The sequence below is a fragment of the Diabrotica virgifera genome, chromosome 3, assembly GCF_917563875.1.
Source record: "Diabrotica virgifera virgifera chromosome 3, PGI_DIABVI_V3a".
Taxonomy (NCBI): domain Eukaryota; kingdom Metazoa; phylum Arthropoda; class Insecta; order Coleoptera; family Chrysomelidae; genus Diabrotica; species Diabrotica virgifera.
In genome coordinates, this window is record NC_065445.1 from 99,982,283 (window position 1) to 100,004,314 (window position 22,032).

At 33.5% G+C, this 22,032-nt stretch overlaps 1 protein-coding gene across 2 annotated transcripts in view; it reads left to right on the forward strand.

Annotated features, from left to right (window-relative positions):
* Window positions 1–22,032, forward strand: part of LOC126881221 (DNA primase large subunit-like) — a 45,099-nt gene that overhangs the window by 17,863 nt on the left and 5,204 nt on the right. The window contains exons 3-5 of one of the 2 annotated variants that reach the window (XM_050645355.1): window positions 476–654; window positions 6,013–6,268; window positions 21,496–21,765. In XM_050645355.1, the coding sequence (XP_050501312.1) occupies window positions 476–654; window positions 6,013–6,268; window positions 21,496–21,765 (705 nt within the window). The remainder of the gene's footprint in view (window positions 1–475; window positions 655–6,012; window positions 6,269–21,495; window positions 21,766–22,032) is intronic. The other variant, XM_050645356.1, reaches the window with a different exon arrangement.

Here is a 22,032-nt window from a genome sequence, read left to right on the forward strand (position 1 = left end):
CGGGTCTATAAAACAAGTTTTGTAAAAGCCTCAGGCGTCAACTATGCCTGTGAATTTTTTGAATTTTTTTTGTTTCTATCCCTTTTATTTTGCCCTCTTGATTCATTCATCGTATTCCGAAAGGACCTACTTTCATATTTATAACCTTCATGTAAGCAGTTCCCAACTTCTTTCCCGGATTTTTGTTGTGCATCTCTTACTGCCTTTTTAGATTAGTGTGGAACTGTGAAAAAACATCTACAGTTTGGATGTTAGAGGTGGCATTCTGATTTTTGCAGAAACGGTTGTGTGATAACTTTAGTAATAATGATTGACTTGTCCTCCATCTCAAATAGAAATAAAAACATTTAAAAAAAGAAATAAAGATATTTAAACATTATTAAAAACATATCTTTTTTCTATTTTCCTTACTTATAAGTTTAAAACGATTAATTTTAGAGCTAAGTATTATATTTTTTTATTTGTAATATTTTAGGGATAACCGAAGGCATGTATTATTCAGTAGATTTTTATAAAGTACCATTTACTGAAGTTTTAACATTGGTGAAGAATAGGAAAGTGTTTTTGGAGAATGGTTTTGCCTTTATACCCACTTCTGAGTTGGTCGTGTCGATTCAAACCCAATTTAGAGCAATTTTAAATGAGGCTTTAAGCGTAAGTATAACAAAACAACATAAAATTTTATAAGCGAATCCCTAAAGCAATGGTAGGGGAGCCCAAGCGGGGATTTTCCGCGTTCCTCGAGCGCGTCAGGGCTCATCTTCACATGGGGAGAAACCTTGTACCCTGTAAATGTACCCCTACCATATATGAACCCTTAATGCAGAGGTGTGCGTTGGGGGCAGTCCGTAGAAAAGTCTATCCTTAGTAAAACTCGTAACGCCAGATTAAGACAAGATAGGTTAACCCTTTCATTACTGACGAAATATGCCTAACGCGACCTGGATGCTAACTCGATTTTTCGCTGCATTTACATTGTAGTGTTTTAGTCGAGATGGCCCTGGAATTGCGTCATACATACTATTAATCTAAACTAACGTTATAAAAACAATTTTATCGCCAACCGTCACTAAAGTCATTCATTATTGTACTCATTTGCCCTCATTTGCGGCAGTAAACTAACACTTTATTGTACTGAATGAAGAATTTTACTTTACCTGCCGCGATTAATCAAATTAACCCGAGATTGAATGTAAGTGGTCGATGGCAGTAATCAAATGGTGAGTATTTGAGTGAACTTAAAATTTATTTACTTTAATTATTAAAAATATTGTACACAATTGGCGATATTATCAATTAAATGTATGTCAAAAAGGAAAACTCTGTAGTATTTTGTAATTATATTCATATAAAATAAATTAAAACTTTACCGATTTAGTAATTCTTCAATATTGATAACTATCGATTAAAAATCGAAAGCGGCCATCTTGCAAAAGTTATGTCATCACTGTCATGAAATTATTATGACGTCTAAAATTTAAAAAGTTTTTAAATTGTAAATTGTAAGTGAGTGTTAAAACCAATATCAAATTGTTGGCGATAAAATTTTGTATGCACCACGTCAGTAAAGACTCTTTATCGAACTCGTCTGTTATTCGCCTCGCTCGCTCTGCTCATAATGTCAGACTCGTTCCATAAAGAGTAACTTTACTGACTTGGTACATAAATAACTATTATCTACGTACTCAATAGAATCTCTTTTCAGTCGAGAAAGTCAAACAAATACTAACCTCTAAAGGAATGTTGTGCATATCTGCATATCACGCCTGAAGCCGTCATGCGCACCTGACGGTAGTAACGGTATGACGTCTTTAAGCGTCATCGGAATTCAAAGGGTTAAATACATGAAGAACAGTGTATGTTTGAAAAAATCTGACGATTTGAGCGGCGCGTAAGGAAATGGGCAAGTCACAAAATTTCACAAAAAAGCGAATATTTCGCGAAATGAACATCAGATCGAAAAACTGAAAAGTACCTTTTCAATATCTTTCAAAAATCTATGGAATGATACCAAACACGACCCCCCACGAACGGTGGTGGGGAGTAAGTTTAAAATTTTAAATAGGAAACCCGCGATATTTCGCGAAATGAACATCAGATCGAAAAACTGAAAAATACGTGTTTAATATTCTTCAAAAATCTATCGAATGTAACCAAACACGTCCCTCCACGGAAGTGGTGTGGGGGTTACTTTAAAATCTTAAAAATGAACCCTCATTTTTTATTGCAGATTTGGATTCCTTACATAAAAGCAGTGGCGTGCGGTGACTTTTTTGAAAGGGGAAGCGATTCAATAAGGATATAAAAATATTTTCTTAAGGGTAGAGCCACTTCCCACCTGATAACACTCTGATGCGCTATAGGCTATAGGGGCTCTCTATCAGCAAAGTGCTTATGTGAAATGTCCTGGGTACAAGGACTCGCACACTAAATCCTACTTCGATCAATGCGTGAGGCACTCTATTCCCGCTATTTCTAGTGACTAGTAACCTATCATTGATCTGTATTGTTTGCTCAAGCCTTGAGTTCTCACTCCTGGCTTGGTTTCCTAAAGAAGAGTTCTATTTAAAAAAAAATTATATTCCGAGGCATTTTCCACAACACACAACTTTCAATATGACACTTATTTATACTCGACGTCTATTCTCCTATCAACTTCTGATAATTGTTGAATGCAGTCTTTTTCAATGGACAATAGGGCTAACTTGGAAAGTCTGTCTTCGCTTGTTGAATTTCTTGTAAAACTTCTAATGCATTTTAATACTGAAAAACTTCGTTCAACTGATGTACTGGTGGCTGAAATAGTTAGTATCTACTAATTCACACAACTTGACCACTTCACACATCGACTTGTTTAAACCAGTAGTTATATACCCAGATTTCTGGGTATTTCTTTATCACTGATGTCAGTTGTTTCATAAACGACACTTGACTGAGAATGGAAAGCTGGGATAGCAAAAAATGTTCATCGTAGTGAAATAAATTCCTATGTGGGAAATTTTCATGAATTATAATTAGAAATATTAAGACTATATATAATTCTACAAATTTTAAGTCGTTCAAATTTTGAAAGCAAGAATTCATTTGTTGTAGAATATTATCAGAAGGTTGTCTGTTGTCGACATTATCAATCTTCATTATTTTTCTTTCATGTTCAAACCCAATATTTTCAGTTTAATCCCAAATATGTTTAAACTGCTCTCGGTTTTTAATTGTCGTATTAATAAAGTCATCAATTTGTCTTATACAAATGCAATGTCATTTGACTTCATCTGTAAAATGTCAAATAAAAGGTCACTAAAAGGAAAAATCTCTGCAAAAAATTTAAACCGAAATATTCTTTAAGCGAATGTATGTAAGTACCTAAGCACCCCTTAGCAGCAGTATGTAACAGTCAGAGAATCTCACTTTTCGGAAGGCGCTCGAACGATCGCTTCCAGGGTACCAAAATTCGCGCGTCTAGTGGGTGCAGTCATTGAACCCTGACCAATTTTTAAACGGGACAACTGCATGACAAGCGGCGATTTTGAGATGCGCTTCTGTCAGGAGTGGACCGATTAGTTGAATTGTGTGCATATTGAGTTCGTTCGTATGCCATTCATTTTTAATATTTTTCAATGCCTATTGCATTGCTTAGGTAATATGTAGAGTACTTGGATTAGGGAAAAATTTTGATAATTAAATATTAATTAATAATATATTTTCTTATATCGAAGTATAGGGAAGCGGTGCTTCCCCCGCTTCCATGGACCGCACGCCTCTGCATAAAAATAAGTAACTTGTATTCCAGAATTTTTTTCGAATTATGGATAGATCGCGCTATAATCGGAAAAAACGATTTTTGGAAATGGAAAATTAAATAAAATGGAAAATCCCCACTAAAATGGAAAACTTTTTTGGTTTTAGGACCTAATCTTCACAACCCTTTAGCAACTGCAAATTTGGCGTCCAGTGCTCCCCTACTACAATATTGAATACCTTATTATAATTTTGCTTATTTACTTATTGTAATTATTAATATTTACAATTAGGATGAATATTTTCTCTTTCAATACAAATATACAGTATATATGTCCCTGTAAGTTGTATCCATATGGAAAACTTTTTTATTAATTTTACGAAAAAAAGTTATTCTTCATAAAAAGCTCTGCATGGTCCAAAACCTAAGATTTGCCCATCAATTATCAAATTTTTTGAATATTATACGAGGTATGTCAAAAAGTTTAAATTTCACTCAAGAGTACAGTAGCTTTATTTTTCACAATATTGAAAATTGCTATTACGAAAAGTTGTTTGGAATTAAAAACTATATTCTAGTATGCAATTACATCATTCTAATTGAAATTTTTTTTTTTTAATTGTGGATAACTAACATTATTTTCAGTTATTTCAATTCAGATAACTTTTTACGAAAAAAAGTGATTCCTAATAAAAAGTTCTGCATGGTCTAAAACCTAAAATACAACCATCTTATGTCAAATTTTATCAATTTTATACGAGGTATGTCAAAAAATATGAATTTCACTCAAGAGTAAAATACGTTTATTTTTCACAATATCGAAAATTGTTATTACGAAAAGTTATTTAGAATTAAAACTATGTTTCAGTATGTAATTACATCCTTCTAATTGAAATATTCTCAACTATAAAGGTACTTTTCTTTTGATCTAAATTTATCTTTTTTGACATACCTCGTATAAAATTGATAATTGATGGTTATATTTTAGGTTTTACACCAGCCAGAACTTTTTATTAAGAATCACTTTTTTTGGTAAAATTAATAATAAAAGAGTTATCACAATTGAAATAACTAAAAATAATGTTATCCGGAATTTAATTTTTTTTTTTAATTAGAAGGATTTAATTGCATATTAGAATATAGTTTTTAATTCCAAACAACTTTTCATTATAGCAATTTTCAATATTGTGAAAAATAAAGATACTTTACTTTGAGTGAAATTCAAACTTGTTGACATACCTGGTATAACATTAATATAATTTTGATATCTGATGGTTGAATCTTAGGTTTTGGACTATGGAGAACTTTTTATAAAGAATAACTTTTTTCGTAAAATTAATAATAAAAAAGTTTTCCATATGGATACAACTTACAGGGACATACTGTATACAGTGTGGGCAAAGAAAACAGTCCACCTCGATATTTAGCAGTATTTATTAGATCTTAAGAAAATGACGAAACAGGTCGATTATTGATCTAAGGGGTACACATTTTTACGGTGAATACATCTGTCATTTCTCAACCCCTCCCTTCCACTTCTACAACCCCTTATTTTTAAATAGGGAATAGAGGTCGTGTGCTAGCTCATTTGAAAGGTTATTCAGTTCTCTATTCAGTAATATAAACATTAACATAATTATTTATACACGGGGTCGCAAGAAAATTTTTTTTATTAAATTAATTAACAGAAAAAGAAGAATGTATGTAATTTATTTAATTCAAAATACATTTTACTGCTGTCATAAAACAGAAAAAAATGTTTTTTTATAAATAAACATTGCTTTTCGCTTAATTTCATTGTTCAAGCTGCTACCCATCTGCCTCTTGGTAGCTTGAATATTGAATTTAAGCAACAAACAATGTTTACTTATCAAATAAACATTTTTTTTTCTGTTTTCTGTCAGCAGTAGAATGTATTTTAAGTTAAATAAATTACATACATTCTTCTTTTTGTGTCAATTAATTTAATACAAAATAATTTTTCTTGGACACCCTGTATAAATAATTATGTCAATGTTAATATTACTGTATAGAGAATTGAATAAACTTTCAAATGAGCTAGCACACGACCCCTATCCCCTATTTAAAAATAAGGGGTGGGGGAGTGTAAGGGACGAGGTTGACAAATGACAGATGCATGTACCGTAAAAATGTGTCCCCCTTAGAACAAAAATCGACGTGTTTCGTCATTTTCTTAAAATCTAATAAATACTGCCAAATATCGAGGTGGACTGTTTTCTTTCGCCCACTCTGTATAATTGATTGCTTTTTAGCTTTACAACCAACGCCTTCCCTCACTTGATGATGATCGGGTAAACTCATTGTTGGATAATCTTCATAATCTTTACACAGGCAAAACTCATATTGTAGAAGATTCAAAAGATGGAAGTATTAATCCCGCCAATTTAGACGTATACTCTCAAAAACACTTTCCACTATGTATGAGACATTTGTACAATATGTTAAAATCAAATCATCATCTTAAACATTTCGGAAGACTGCAACTAAGTTTATATTTAAAAGGAATAGGTAAGTTTTGTATTTCTTGGTTACATTTTTGCTAAACCCTGTTTTTAAACTAGGAGGAGTAATTCAAATTTACCGCGCCGTAATGCTTGTTTGTAATTGGTCCAACCTCAGGCAAGTTTACTCCACTGTTATCAAATTTTGACACTATTGGCGAGGAACCGCAAAGTGGGCGACGCCTGGTGGCGAAATTGAAAAACCTCAACTCAAGGAAAACATTGACTTTGCCATTAAATTGTGTACATATTTGCGGTCAGTTTATGTTGTAATTAACAATAATTTCGACTTAACCTTTAACTACCCGCGCATCAAGTTATAACATAACTACACGCGTGGCGTACTTTGTACGCCACAAGAAAATACACTTAAAAACAGCGGATTTGTTTAATTGTTTTTGAAAAAATACACTTAGTTGTTTGTTATAAACCTTATTCGGCATCAGTGAATACTTGGAGTTCCTTTTCAGTAAGCCAATTGGGATTTATAACTGGAATCATGGAATAACTGGATTCCATGATAAATAAAATTACTAATAAAAAATTTTTTTAAATGTGATTTTTTACAGGAGAAAAAGTATTGTTTACAAAGAAAAATATATTTTTTGCCATAATGACTAAAAAACAATTAAAATATGTACTTATATTACAACTTATAGTAATATAATCCTGGGGTATATTGCCCACCACCGGAAACAACAAATAATAAAATGTAAATTACGATCTTTCCAGAACGCCGATTATAACGAAACTAAAACCAAATTATAAAGCACATTCCAGTGATAGGTTAGAAAAATAAGGAAGGTCAAAAATTAAATTTTTAAATATATTTCCAGTAGAATTCGTATATCTGGCGTACAAAGTACGCCAGCGCGTGTAGTTAAAGGTTAAAAAAACTATTGCAGTGTTCCTCAGTATTCATTCCTATTATACTCTACGTAATGACCTAAATTAACCAATGCCAAATCACACATTTTGTTAATTTAACGTTTGTATTAAACGTATTATTTTTTAATGTTTAAGCGACTGCAAAATTAAATAAATGAATAAAATGTAGTATATATTATGTACATAGAATGTACATTGTTATGAAAAATATCCCGACCACTTCGTAATTTCCAGAACACAATTATTATAAAATAAATTCACCTACTTAGTTTCCAAGTTTCCAGTTTTTATTTAATTAAAAATTGTTATCTGTCGGTGTAAAATAAACTGTAGTGCACCTATTAATTAAATTAAAAACAAAATTAGAAATCCTAAGATAGATTAATAATTTTTAGAACGTTGTGTGATTATCGGGGGCCAGATTTTTTTATGAAAAAAAGGTTAAAACAAATCAGTAGTTAGCATCAAATTTTAATGAATGCATACAGATTAAACATAATTTTGAGTCGTCTTTAACTTATAAGATGTCTTAGTTGCAAAACTTAGTGGTTACTTTGGCAAAACACTCCTGTAAATGATTTTAATTTAACGTTTTAGAACTGTGAACTCAAAGGACAAAATGAATTGTTTTCCTAGCGTTGTCGTCCATCTTTGAAATTTTGAGCGCCCTCTGTTAAAATTTAATTTTGCGAATTAACATTTATGACATTTTGACTGTTGGCATTTCATAGGTTAAGTTATATCTTAAAATTAACCTATAATATAGGTTAATTTTAAGATTTTTAGTCTCTTTTATATAAAATGCAGTTGTTCTTAGAACTCTTTAGCGACGTATTAGTATAATATAATATTTATGGTAAGATTGTGTAGTTACTGATGCAATCAAAATCGGAGATGATTCTGTCTTCTTAAGAAAATAAAAAACCTTGTTAACATGTGCCTTTTAGATAGTAATATACCCCACAAATGGCATAATGCTGGAGTAATTCTATTGTACAAAAAAGGAGATCCCCATGAATTAGAAAATTACAGACCTATAAGCCTTCTTAGTCACTTATACAAACTCCTTACAAGAAGTAACGAATCGTCTTCTTGATTTCTACCAGCCAATGGAGCAAGCGGGATTTCGTACCGGATTTGGAAAAAATGATCACCTACAGAGAATAGAAATAAAAACGGTAATAGAAAAGACTATCGAATACAATCGACCACTCGTTTTGGCTTTTGTAGATTTCCATAAAGCCTTTGACATGGTAGAATTTGACAAAATTCTGAAAACACTACAAGCATGCCCCGTTGACTACCGATACACAAGGTAAATTTATAATACATACAAGAACGCAACTATGTCGGTGAAACTACATAAAAACACGGACCATATCCCAATCGGCAGAGGAATCCGACAGGGCGATACCTTATCGCCTAAACTGTTTACCGCAGTACTAGAATATGCTTGTAAAAAACTTAACTGGGAAGAGCGAGGCCTGAATATTGACGGTATAAGATTAACAAATTTGAAATTCGCAGACGACATAGTTTTATTCTCTGACAACCTCAAGGAGATAATATGTACAATGCTACATGAATTTCAGTTAGTGTGTACCAGTGTAGATCTTAAAATTAACATCTCCAAAACAAAATTCATGATAAACCAAGTACCTAGCGGAAATATCAATATTGGAGACAACGAAGTAGAGCTAGTGGAAAAATACATATACCTTGGACACGAAATAAAGATCACAAGAGACAACCAAACATGCGAACTATGCAGAAGAATAAACCTAGCATGGGCAGCCTATGGAAAACTCAAAGACATCTTTAAAAGCGATATACCAATTTCTTTAAAACGTAAAACATTTGACCAATGTGTGTTGCCTGTGATGACTTATGCCTGTGAAGAACAGGAGTTACCGATGTAATTTCCCCAATTTCCACCCTGAAATGTAACTGGGCCGGAGACGTCGACCGAATCAGTGAAGGGAGGTGGACGAAGAGATTACTTGAGTGGAGGCCGAGATTAGACAAAAGAAGTAGAGGAAGACCACCTACTCGTTGGACTGACGATCTCAAGAAAATGTCAAGAAATTGGATGCAAAGTGCTCAAAATAGAGCACAATGGACAAAAATGAGGGAGGCCTATGTCCAGCAGTGGACGCAAAGGGCTGGATGATGATGAATATTTATGGGTTACCGTCGAAAGCCTACAATCATGATCAATCAAAAAAGAAGATGTATTTGGTGATTTTTCTAGTGACATTATTTAGTGTGAATCTGTCTTTTGAGTTTACTCCTCCTGGTTTAAAAACAGGGTATAATAGAATTTAAATACAGTTGGAAAAATAGTGCTTTTCATCGATTGTCATTTGTTTCGAGATTCTGTCAAATGTCGTATAATCCGTGTATAATAAAAATATACACGGATTATCCAACATATGACAGAAGCTCGAAACAAATGACTGTGAATGAAAAGCCCTATAGGGCTTTTCATTCACAGTCATTTGTTTCGAGCTTCTGTCATGTGTCACATAATATTAATATATCTGCGTCATACGTTATTGGTATATACCAATGATACAAACCAAAGACGTATGGCGTAGATATATTAATATTATGTGACACATGACAGAAGCTCGAAACAAATGACAGTCGATGAAAAGCCCTATTAAAGATTACCCATGAACGATCACATAAATCACTTATTTTGTATTTGCTGTCTTTTTCTATAAATAACAAAAAGTGTGCTGTCTTTTTCTATTTGTTATAGAAAAAGACAGCAAATATGGCTTTTCATTCACAGTCATTTGTTTCGAGTTTCTGTCATATGTCGTATAATCCGTGTATATTAATATTATACACAGATTATACAACATATTACAGAAGCTCGAAACAAATGACAATTGATGAAAAGCCCTATACGCTGTGAGCTCGTACGTAGAGGGGATATTTACAAATTCGCGAGCGCCAGTAGTGACAAGTCTGTAAACCTTTACCGGAAATTTGACATAAATGTTAAAGTGATTAATTTAAAATTAAAAACATTAATTATAAAAAATATTAGTTGGTCAAAGCTGTGGTATATATTTTTACCATAAATATACTTACGTTTTAAATACTAAATTTAATTTTTTTTACTGTTCCGTAATATGTAATTATAAATTAATCTTAGCGCCATCTATACGATAATTGTGAAAGTATCCGAAGTAAGAAATTCATATTTTATCAATAGAACGTCAAAATGATTAGCAAAATCTTAAAAAAATCGATTACAATTTAATTACTTTTTTGCGTTGTAAATATTAAGCGATAACAATTAAATAAGAAATTTAAAAATTACTGGTGAAAGTTGAATTAGTAATCCGCTTGGAGCGCCACCAGCGAAGCTCAGAGCGTATACAAAATAAGTGATGGATGTGATTGTTCATGGGTATGTATACGCTCTGAGCTTCGTTGGTGGCGCTCCTAGCGGATTACTAATTCAACTTTCACCGGTAATTTTTAAATTTATTATTTAATTGTTATCACTTAACATTTACAACGCAAAAAAGTAATTAAATTGTAATCGATTTTTTTAAGATTTTGCTAATCATTTTGACGTTCTATTGATAAAATATGAATTTCTTACTTCGGGTACTTTCACAATTATCGTGTAGATGGCGCTAAGATTTTTAGATTTAATTATAATTACATATTACGGAACATTAAAAAAACTTAAATTCAGTATTTAAAACGTAAGTATATTTAAGGTAAAAATATATACCACAGCTTTGACCAACTAATATTTTTTATAATTAATGTTTTTAATTTTAATTTTAAATTAATCACTTTGACATTTATGTCAAATTTCCGGTAAAGGTTTATAGACTTGCCACTACTGGCGCTCGCGAATTTCTAAATATCCCCTCTACGTACGAGCTCACAGCGTATACGCTCTGAGCTTCGCTGGTGTCGCTCTTGGCGGATTACTAATTCAACTTTCACCGGTAATTTTTAAATTTATTATTTAATTGTTATCGCTTAATATTTACAACGCTAAAAAGTAATTAAATTGTAATAGATTTTTTAAAGATTTTTCTAATCATTTTGACGTTCTATTGATGAAATATTAATTTCTTACTTCGGATACTTTCACAATTATCGTGTAGATGGCGCTAAGATTAACAGATTAATTTAAAATTACATATTACGGAACATTAAAAAAAAAACGTTAATTCAGTATTTAAAACGTAAGTATATTTAAGGTAAAAATATATACCACAAATTTGACCAACTAATATTTTTTATAATTAATGATTTTAATTTTAATTTTAAATTAATCACTTTGACATTTATGTCAAATTTCCGATAAACGTTTACAGACTTGCCACTACTGGCGCTCGCGAATTTATAAATATCCCCTCTACGTACGAGCTCACAGCGTATAGGGCTTTTCATTCATAGTCATTTGTTTCGAGCTTCTGTCGTGTGTCACATAATATTAATATATCTACGTCATACGTTATTGGTATATAGCAATGATACAAACCAGAGACGTATGACGTAAATATATTAATATTATGTGACACATGACAGAAGCTTGAAACAAATGACAATCGATGAAAAGCCCTATTCTTTCGTTTTTCCGACTGTAATAAAACTGGTATCGCTTTTACCAGGAATATTATTTTGTAAAACATTTCTAATGCAATTCAAATATTATTTTATATGGGATTAAACCAGAATTGATTTTATATTTATTATTACGTATAGGGCCGGTTGTTCGAACGCTAATCAAGAAGTTGATTATAATCAAGTTCGTTGTTCGTACGCCAATCAGTTGATTGTAATCAATTATGTTAATTATCATTATGATAATTAACATAATTGATTGATCAATTAATTATTAATTAACATAACAATTATTAACATAATTGATAAACTAATCAATTAATCTCATAATTATTGTAATCAATCATGTTTTCAGCAACCCAGTCAAAGTTGACATTGACAGTTGGTGACAGTAATGAAATATTTGATAATGATCAGTTGATTCCATTTTTGATTAGCGTTCGAACAACCGGCCCTTAGATTTCCAATCCGAAGATCGTTTTCAAATATGTCATCATCATTCTCTTTGCCTTATCCCTATGCGAGGTCGGCTTCCCTAATTGCATTTCTCCACACAACTCTATCTTGGGTCATAGCAATGTTAATCCCCTTTACCAACATGTCCTGCCTTATCGTCTCCCCCCAGGTCTTCTTTGGTCTTCCTCGCCTACTCCTTCCAGGAATCTGCACTTCAGCTATTCTTCGTATTGGGTGATTAACGTCTCGACGTTGAAGATGACCAAACCATCTTGACCTATGCTCTCTCATTTTGGCATCAATTGGTGCCACACCTAGACTTCCCCTACTATACTCATTTCTAATTTTATCCTTCTTTGTCACTCCACTCATCCATCTAAGCATTCTTATTTCCGCCACATGCATTCGTTGTTCCTCTTTCTTTTTCACTGCCCAACATTCAGTTCCGTGCATCATAGCCGGTCTTATGGCTGTTTTATAGAATTTTCCCTTCAGCTTCATTGGAATTTTTCTGTCACACAACACACCACTCGCTTCTTTCCACTTCATCCATCCAGCCCTAATTCTACTGCATGCATCTCCATCTATTTCTCCATTACTCTGTAATACCATCCTAGGTACTTAAAACTATTGCTTTTCACAATCATTTCACCATCCAAAGATACCATTTTATTTGTAGTCATCTTTAAATGAACATTCCAAATACTCTGTTTTTGTCGTACTAAGTTTTAAACCATTTTCCTCCAGAGCTTGTCTCCATTGTTCCAGTTTTTGTTCTAAGTCTATTTCACTATTTCCTACTAACACGACATCATCAGCATACATTAAGCACCATGGAATGTTACCCTGTAGTTTCGCTGTTATCTGATTCAAAACTAATGAGAATAAATACGGACTAAGCACCGAGCCTTGATGCAATCCTACTTTCACATGAAATTTATCAGTCTCTCCCACACCTGTCCTAACACTAGTCGTTACTGCCTCATACATATCCCTCACAATCTTTACGTATGCACCAGGGACTCCTTTCTTATTGAGTGCCCACCACAGAATCTCTCGAGGAACTCTATCATATGCTTTCTCAAGATCAATCCGATATTCAATTTGGCTTTATGCAGGGCAGATCAACAACAGATGCAATTTTCATTGTAAGGCAACTGATGGAAAAATACAGGAATAAAGAGACCAACGCTCATAATATGAGCGTTGGTCTCTTCCATCAGTTGCCTTACAATGAAAATTGCATCTGTTGTTGATCTGCCCTGCATAAAGCCAAATTGATTATCGGATATTTCGGTTTCTTCACGTATCCGTCTATCAATTACTCTGTTCCATATTTTCATGGTGTGGCTAAGTAGTTTTATAGCCCTGTAGTTTGTGCATTGTTGTATGTCTCCCTTGTTTTTGTAGACAGGTACTAATATACTGCTTCTCCATTCGTCTGGCATTTGTCCAACTTCCATAATTCTATTAAATAGACCTGCTAGCCAACTTATTCCTGTCTCTCCCAATGCTCTCCATACTTCCCCAGGAATATCATCTGGTCCGACTGCTTTTCCTTTCTTTATTTTTTGAAGCCCTTGAGCCACTTCCTCGTTTGTTATTCTGGTAACCATTGCTGTTACTGTCTCCGTCACAGGCTGTCTGTCAAATTTTCATTTAATAAACTGTGAAAATACTTTCTCCATCTCTTTTTGACATCCTTTTCGTGAATTAGTATTTTATTATTTTCATCTCGGAGACATCTAATTTTATTAAAATCTCTTGCTTTCTTTGCTCTCCGTTTGGCTATTTTATATATCTTTGCTTCGCCTTCCCTGGTATCAAGTTGATCGTATAGGTTTGAATATGCTTCTGCTTTAGCTTTTGCTACTGCTACTTTCGCTTCCTTTTTGGCAACTATATAGTTTTGAAGATCTATGTCCGATCTGGTTTTTTGCCACTTTTTATATAATTTTCCCTTCTCTTTTATTTTTCCTTGTACTTCATTTGACCACCACCAAGTCTCTTTATCCTCAAATTTCTTTCCTGACGTTTTCCCAAGTATTTGAATAGCCGTCTCTCTAACAATATTGGCCATTTTTCTCCAAATTGTGTTAGGGCTTCCTTATGAAGAGTGGAGATATATCACGGGCCAAGTGACAAAAATACACAATCGAGAAAAATTAGTTTTTATCAGGAAACGGAACACTATACTTAACGGCGGACGCAATTTGTTGAATTTATTTAGAGCTGTTTCCAATGCAACACAGGCCACTTGGCCCATAATACAGCCTTGTTGCATAGACCATTATAATGGAAAAAACCGAAGTACTCGGGCACTTGGCCCGATTTTATATATCCACTCTTCAAATATAAATAATATGTAAATATGAGCTGGAAGTTGTTTAAGACATCTGCTTGTAACAGAATTTTAGGAAGGGGCACCCAACAGGAAGGGGGAGGAATCGATTGGTTCAAGAACAAATTGTACAACACAAACATTCTTAAATTAAGTTTTAAACGATTTACATCGTGTTTTATGTAAAATTATTAGCGTGGAAGAACATCATAAGCTTGTTCATCTTCATGGGGAGGAACCATCTTAAGATGGTTACATAACATCATAAGCTTGTTCATTTTCATGGGGAGGAACCGTCTTAAGATGGTTCCTCCCCATGAAGATGAATAAGCTTATGATGTTCTTCTACACTTATAATTTTACATAAAACGCGATGTAAATCGCTTAAAACTTAATTTAATAATGTTTTTGTAGTACAATTTGTTTTTGAATAAATAGACCAGAGCGGATCTGTTTTGAGGTGGATGTGAGAGGTGGCATTCGGATTTTTGCAGATAAAATTAGGTGACAACTTCAGTAATTATAATTGGCTTACGCTCCTTCTCAAATATGCCCGGAACATTAATAAAAAAATTAAAATATTTAAAAATTTCGAAAAACATCGATTTTTTTCAACTTTCATTGCTTATTATAACTTTAAAACGATGCATTTTGGAACAAAGTCGTGGGGAAATAAAATAAAGATAATTGAAATTTATCCACAGAGAACGGCAGTTCTCACCAGTGGCGCACAACACCCCTACAAGCGACACTATATATACACGAAATTTTCGATTTTCTAAACCTGACTGAATTAAAAATTGGGCCAAATCCCATCTTAAAGATTAGGAAAAGACTCGTCCATCCATATGTTACTTCTCCATTTTGGTCCAAGGGTGTGGATTTTACGGCCCTTCCCATTTAAAGCCTGTTTTTCGTTCTCGTCCCCAAAACTCCCAAAAATTTCAAAAATTTAAGCCCGACCTTTGCGGCTTCTGATAGCATAGATCATTACCTTTCCAACGCATGTTTAATTTTGAAAATCGGTTATACCATTCAAAAGTTATCGAGCTCAGAAATATGACTCAATTTTTATTTAAAAAATGGAAAATGTTTGTGGATATGTATGTATGTTTGTATGTATGTGTGTGGAAAAGTTAAACCGATCTGAATTTTTTTTTTCTGTGTTTCAAGAGGGTGTGAGGGCCGATTAAGAACCGGTCTAATTTTTGACTTCTGACTACCCGTAAGTTAGCTAGAGGACTAGGTAAATACAAAATAGCATATTTTTTGGGCGTATATATCTTAGGTTCAAGGAAAGACAGGAAAACCGCAAATACACCAAATCAATAGGGTTGAGTTAAGCTTTCAAATGGCGCCTAAGCGATCAAGCTGAGACATACGCAGTGCTCACCATAGCCAAAAAACTGAAAAATTAAACTTTGAAAATTTTGGTTTTTCGACAATTACTCAAAATTTCAACCTACGAATTTCGCTAATAACTGAGCGTTTGTAGAAGGACTCAGGACGCGTCTAACGGTGTGAATTGAAAATTGGGTTAACTCCCATCTTAAAGTTCAGAAAAGACTCACCCATTTATATGTCAACCATCGATTTTGGTCCAAGGGTGTAGATTTTACGGCCCTTTATATTTAGGGCCTCTTTTTCGTTTTCGTCACCAAAACTCCCAAAAAGTTAAAAAATTTGTCCAACCTTTGCGGCTTCTAATAGAACTGATCATTACCTTTCCAACGCATGTCTAATTTTGAAAATCGGTTATACCATTCAAAAGTTATAGAGCTTAGAAATGTGACTCAATTTTTATTTAAAAAAGGGAAAATGTTTGTGGATATGTATGTATGTGTGTTTGAAAGTTAAACCGATTTGATATTTTTCTCTGTGTTTAAAGAGGGGGTCAGGGCCGATTTAGAACCGGTGTAGTTTGTTACTTTTGACCACCCATAAGCTAGCTATAGGACTTGGTAGGTACAAAACGGCATATTTTTTGGGGGTATATATATTCGGATCACGAAGATGCAGGAGAACCGCAAATACATCAAATCAATAGTGTTGACTTAAGCTTTCAAATGGTGTCTAAGCCGTCAGGATCAGACATATACACGGCTCAGTATAGCCGAAAAACTGAAAAACTAAACTTTGAAAATTTTGGTTTATCGACAATTACTCAACATTTCAACGTACGAATTGCGCCAATAACTTAGCGTTTGTAGAAGGACTCAAGACGAATCTAACGATGTATACCTCATATCCGGGAAAATTCGAATTTTTAGGTTATAGGCTTCATAAATATGATAAAATCTATTTCCTGTGGGAAAAACGGTTTCGAAAGCTCAATAATTCCTGTAATAGCTTCAGTTATCATACTTGACCTTAGATCCATCAGATACTACTGGTTAATACGTTTTAAACTCATGTTTACTGATCAAAATCGGTTAAGCCGTTTAGAAGTTATTAAGATACAAAAGTATAATCCAATTAACGATTATTCCCCAAATGGTTTATGTAGTTGTAGTGGTTACGACGCTAAATTTGATCTGGCAACGGGCAATCCGACTTCATTTACCGGCCATCTCAATATATTTTTTTTTTCAATCTATTTCGAATAGAAAAAAATCTAGTGTACATTCGATGGACACTAGATCATTTGGGAGATAATGCAACAAAGGTGACAATTTATAAAGCTTGACGTGTAATAGAGGAACATTGCATTCAACTTCATACATTTAATTTATAAATACCTTTGAAAAACTCCTGATACAAGAATAAAAAACCGCTAAACGCCGTAAAAATGAGTGGCGCATAAAATATTCCAGCTACAAAAGATCTGATATGAATGTTACGTGACGCGAAAATGGATTTTCATTTGATGCAAAACAAAATTTTAGTTTTATTTTAAAATATTTTTCCATAATATTTGCTAAATTTGAAGTAGACGCGCCACAAAAGAGTTTCAAAATTCAAACTGTATCAAAGTTACTCTTTTGTGGCGCGTTTACTTCAAATTTAGCAAATATTATTGAAAAATTTTTAAAATAAAACTAAAATTTTGTTTTGCATCAAATGAAAATCCATTTTCGCGCCACGTAATATTCATATCAGATCTTTTGTAGCTGGAATATTTTATGCGCCACTCATTTTTACGGCGTTTAGCGGTTTTTTATTCTTGTATGATATACGACTGGTTTAAAATGTTTTAAATTATTACCCGTTCTGCAAAATAGCAATAAATTCAAAATAAGGGGGCAAAATAAGCCTGTTTTTATTCAATGTTTTTCAACCACTTTGGTTGCACTTAGAACCTTCGTAATTCTCTTAGAAAATTCTTACAACATACTTAATCGGTCCACCAAAGGACATCGCACACATCTTATGGAAAATATAATGTCACTCAAATTCAATAAAATTTATACGAATAGATGCGTTTTAAATTAACGGTCAAATCTTATCATTGCGCCAACTCTATATTTTCAATAATAAGAGCAGAAATTGATATAAATAAATCTGAAATAAAATGGGTACGTACATAAGTTAGAGAGAGAAAAAATATTTTAAAATACCCAAATTGTCGGTACTCCATAAATCAGCGGATTAGTTTCACTAATCCGCTTAGACCCAGCGGGGTTTAAGCTCTTGTGAATAGCACCCAGAGCAATAGTAATTGTAACTGACACTTTTACTGACTCAAAAAATGTGATTTCGGTAAACTTTAATTGCAATTTGCGCCGTAATTAATCATAATTAAGAGTTGGCGCAATGATAAGATTTGACCGTTAATTTAAAACGAATCTATTCGTATAAATTTTATTGAATTTGAGTGATATTATATTTTCCATAAGATGTGTGCGATGTCCTTTCATTAAAATCGACATAATTGATTTTGCATAATAATTTTGCAATCTAATTTTTTTTAAAAAGTTCAAATTTTTTAAAAACTGTCTGAACAAAAAGTAGACTATTTAATAGTTTGCTTATTTTTTTACATATCAAGAGGCGCTCTACCTATCTGATACAGTTTACTGAATTAAAATCGGATTATTTAAGCGGCCTCAGCACTGTTTTAAAGTTATAAACAATTTTTTTGGCTTATAAACAAATATAGTGAGGACATAATATGAATTGGAATAAATTGATTTTCTCGATAATGGGCGACTCTGGAGATAGATTCCGACAGAGGTCGATTTTTATATTTAAATTATAATTTTTTGGCATATATATCATGCTAGTGACGTCATCCATCTGGGTGTGATGAAGTAATCGTTGATTTTTTTAAATGGGAATAGGGGTCGTGTGCTAGCTTATTCGAAAGGTTATTCAATTCTCTATTCATTAGTATAGACATTAACATAATGATTTATACAGGGTGCCCAAAAAAAAAATTTTTAATTAATTGAGACAAAAAAAAAAGAAAGTATATAATTTATTTAATTCGAAATACATTTTACTGCTGCCCTAAAACAGAAAAAAATGTTTGATAAATAACTAAAAAATGAATTTATTCCAACTCAAACGTCCTCACTGTATTTGTTTATAAGCCAAAAAAATGTTTATAATTTTAAAACATTGCTGAGGTCCCTTAAATAATCCAATTTTAGTTAGATAGGTAGAGCGCCTCTTTATATGTAAAAAAATGAGCAAACTTCGAAATGGTCCAATTTTTTAAATTTAAAAACTATTTAAATTTAAATTTTTTTTTAAATTCAGATTGCAAAACTATTATGCAAAATCTATTAAATCGATTTTAATGAAATTTGGTGGACGATTTAAGTATGTTTTAAGAATTTTCTAAGTGAATTACGAAGGTTCTAAGTGCAACCAAAGTGGTTGAAAAACATTGAATAAAAACAGGCTTACTTTGCCCCCTTATTTTGTATTTATTGCTATTTTGCAGAAAGGTTAAAAATTTAAGACATTTTTAACCGAACGAATATGATACAAAATTCAATTATCTTTATTTTATTTCCTCACGACATTTCTCCAAAATGAATCGTTTTAAAGTTATAAGCAAACAAAGTAGAAAAAATCGATGTTTTTCGAAATTTTTATATATTTTATTTTTTTTATTAATGTTCCAGGCATATTTGAGAACGAGCATAAGTCAATTATTATTATTGAAGCTGTCACCTAACTTTATATGCAAAAATCCGAATGCCACCTCGCACATCGAATAATAGACGTTTTTTCACAGATCCGCCCTGGTCTACAATCGAATATTCCTCCTTCCTGTTGGGTCAGTTATTTGTTGTTTTGTTCTTGGATTTGCTGATGATGGCTCGTTTTGGGCCGAAACGACATTTTTGTGGTACCTTCTTAGAGTTTAGTACTTTGTTACCTCTAGACCACATTTCGCACCTTGAGAACTATAGGGCATTAACTGCTAAAAAATCCTAAACTGAGTTGACTATCATCATCATCATTTGGCTCTACAACTCTATGTGAGTCTTGGCCGCGTTTACTATTTCCCTCCATTGTTGTCGGTCCTGAGCAGCTATTTCCCATTGCTGTACTCCCATTTTGCGTAGATCACTGGCTACTGCGTCCTTCCATCTCGTTCTTGGGCGACCAACTGACCTTTTTCCATCGGGCCTTTCCCAGAATGTGGCGTTCAGAAGTCTTTCGTCACTTGATCTTAGCACGTGACCCGCCCATCGTATTCTGTTTGCTTTAATGTAGCGTACTATGTTTTCATCTCCATATATTGTCTGGAGTTCATCATTGTGTCTTCTTCTCCATTCTCCCGTTGTCTCGTCTCTGCAAGGCCCATAGATAGTCCGCAGTATCTTTCTTTCAAGTACCAGTAATTTTGTCGTTTCCCGCTGATTCAGAGTCCATGTTTCGCTTCCATATGTTATTGTGGGACGAATTATTGTCTTATATATTCTTATTTTTGCTGGTCTTGAGAGTATTTTTGATTTAAGTAGGGTCATTAATGAGTAATATGCCCTGTTTCCTGCAATGATCCTGGCTGCTACGTCCTTTTCATATTTATTTTCAGATGTTATAATCGCTCCCAGGTACTTAAATTCTTTGACGACTTCAAAGTTGTATTCATTAATTGTTACGTTGTGTCTAACCCTTGGTCTTGGGTTCTTCGTAACCACCATGTACTTGGTCTTGTCCTCGTTGACCTTAAGACCAACTTCCTTGGCTCCGTTCTCGAATAGGGTGAAAACTTCTTTTGCATCTCTGGTGGATTGTGCAATTGTGTCCACGTCATCTGCAAAGGCTAATAGTATTTTTGATCCTTGGGCTGCAAATCCGTTTGTCAGTTGTGGCTGAGCTTTCCTTACTGCATGTTCCAGTGCGAAGTTAAACAGCAGGGGGCGAGAGGATCTCCTTGTCTAAGCCCGGTGTCAATAAGGAATTCCTCCGACGTGGTGCTGCCAATTCTGATTCGTGCGGAAGCGTTCTCCGTGCTCACCTGTGCTAATCGTACCAGCTTTCCAGGTACTCACATTTCCACCGTAGTCTGCCATAATGCCTCTCTGCTAACAGAATCATAAGCTTGTTTAAAGTCCACGAAGATTTGGTGTACGTCGTGGTTAAATTCCCAGTTTTTTTTTCCAACACCTGGCGTAGGACGAAGATCTGATCTATGGTCGACCTTCCCGGTCTGAATCCGCTTTGGTAGTCGCCTATTATTTCCTCTGCATATGGAGTTAGTCTTCTAAACAGTATTATGGATATAATTTTGTATGTTGTGTTAATCAACGATATTCCTCTATAGTTCCGACATATTTGTTTGTCTCCCTTCTTGTGAATAGGTATTATATGGCTTTCATGCCAGTGTTTCGGTATTTCTTCTCTTTCCCAGACTATGAAGAATTATTAAAAAAAATTCTCTTTTTGGGGCTATAAGGCATTAGTTAGTACTTGCACTCTACTAGTGCAAATTTTGTGAACTATGGATACTTCTCTTCATGATATATTTTGTGTATTCTTTTTAGGACTTGCTTATGAGGACGCTATGGAATTCTGGAGAGAAGAGTTCACTAAGAATCCCCAGATTGACCAGAATAAATTCGACAAGAGTTATTCATATACTTTTAGGCATTCATATGGTAAAGCTGGTGGGATGACAAATTATTCTCCTTACAGCTGTATCAAAGTAATTATGAGTAATGTTGGACCAGGCGAACATCATGGCTGTCCGTTTAAACACTGGGATCAAAGTATATTGAAAAGTAAATTAGGAGAACTTGGAATACCAACACAAGGTGATTTTCTTTGATCTGTTAAAATATGTTAAAGTATTGTTTAACTTATGGATTGTACTCTTCTTTTTCTTCCTCTTAATTTAGGATTAAGTATTGTTCATGCGTACTACAACTTACTTACAAACAAGTCTTGGGCCTCCGATGTTCAGCTCCTTATACCATTTGGAGATCGCTCAGGTGGTTTCGATGTATTAAGTTTTTCAGATCTTTAAATTTTTGTGAGCCTCTAATGATCCATTCTACTGAAGTAGTCTTCCCACTTTTTGC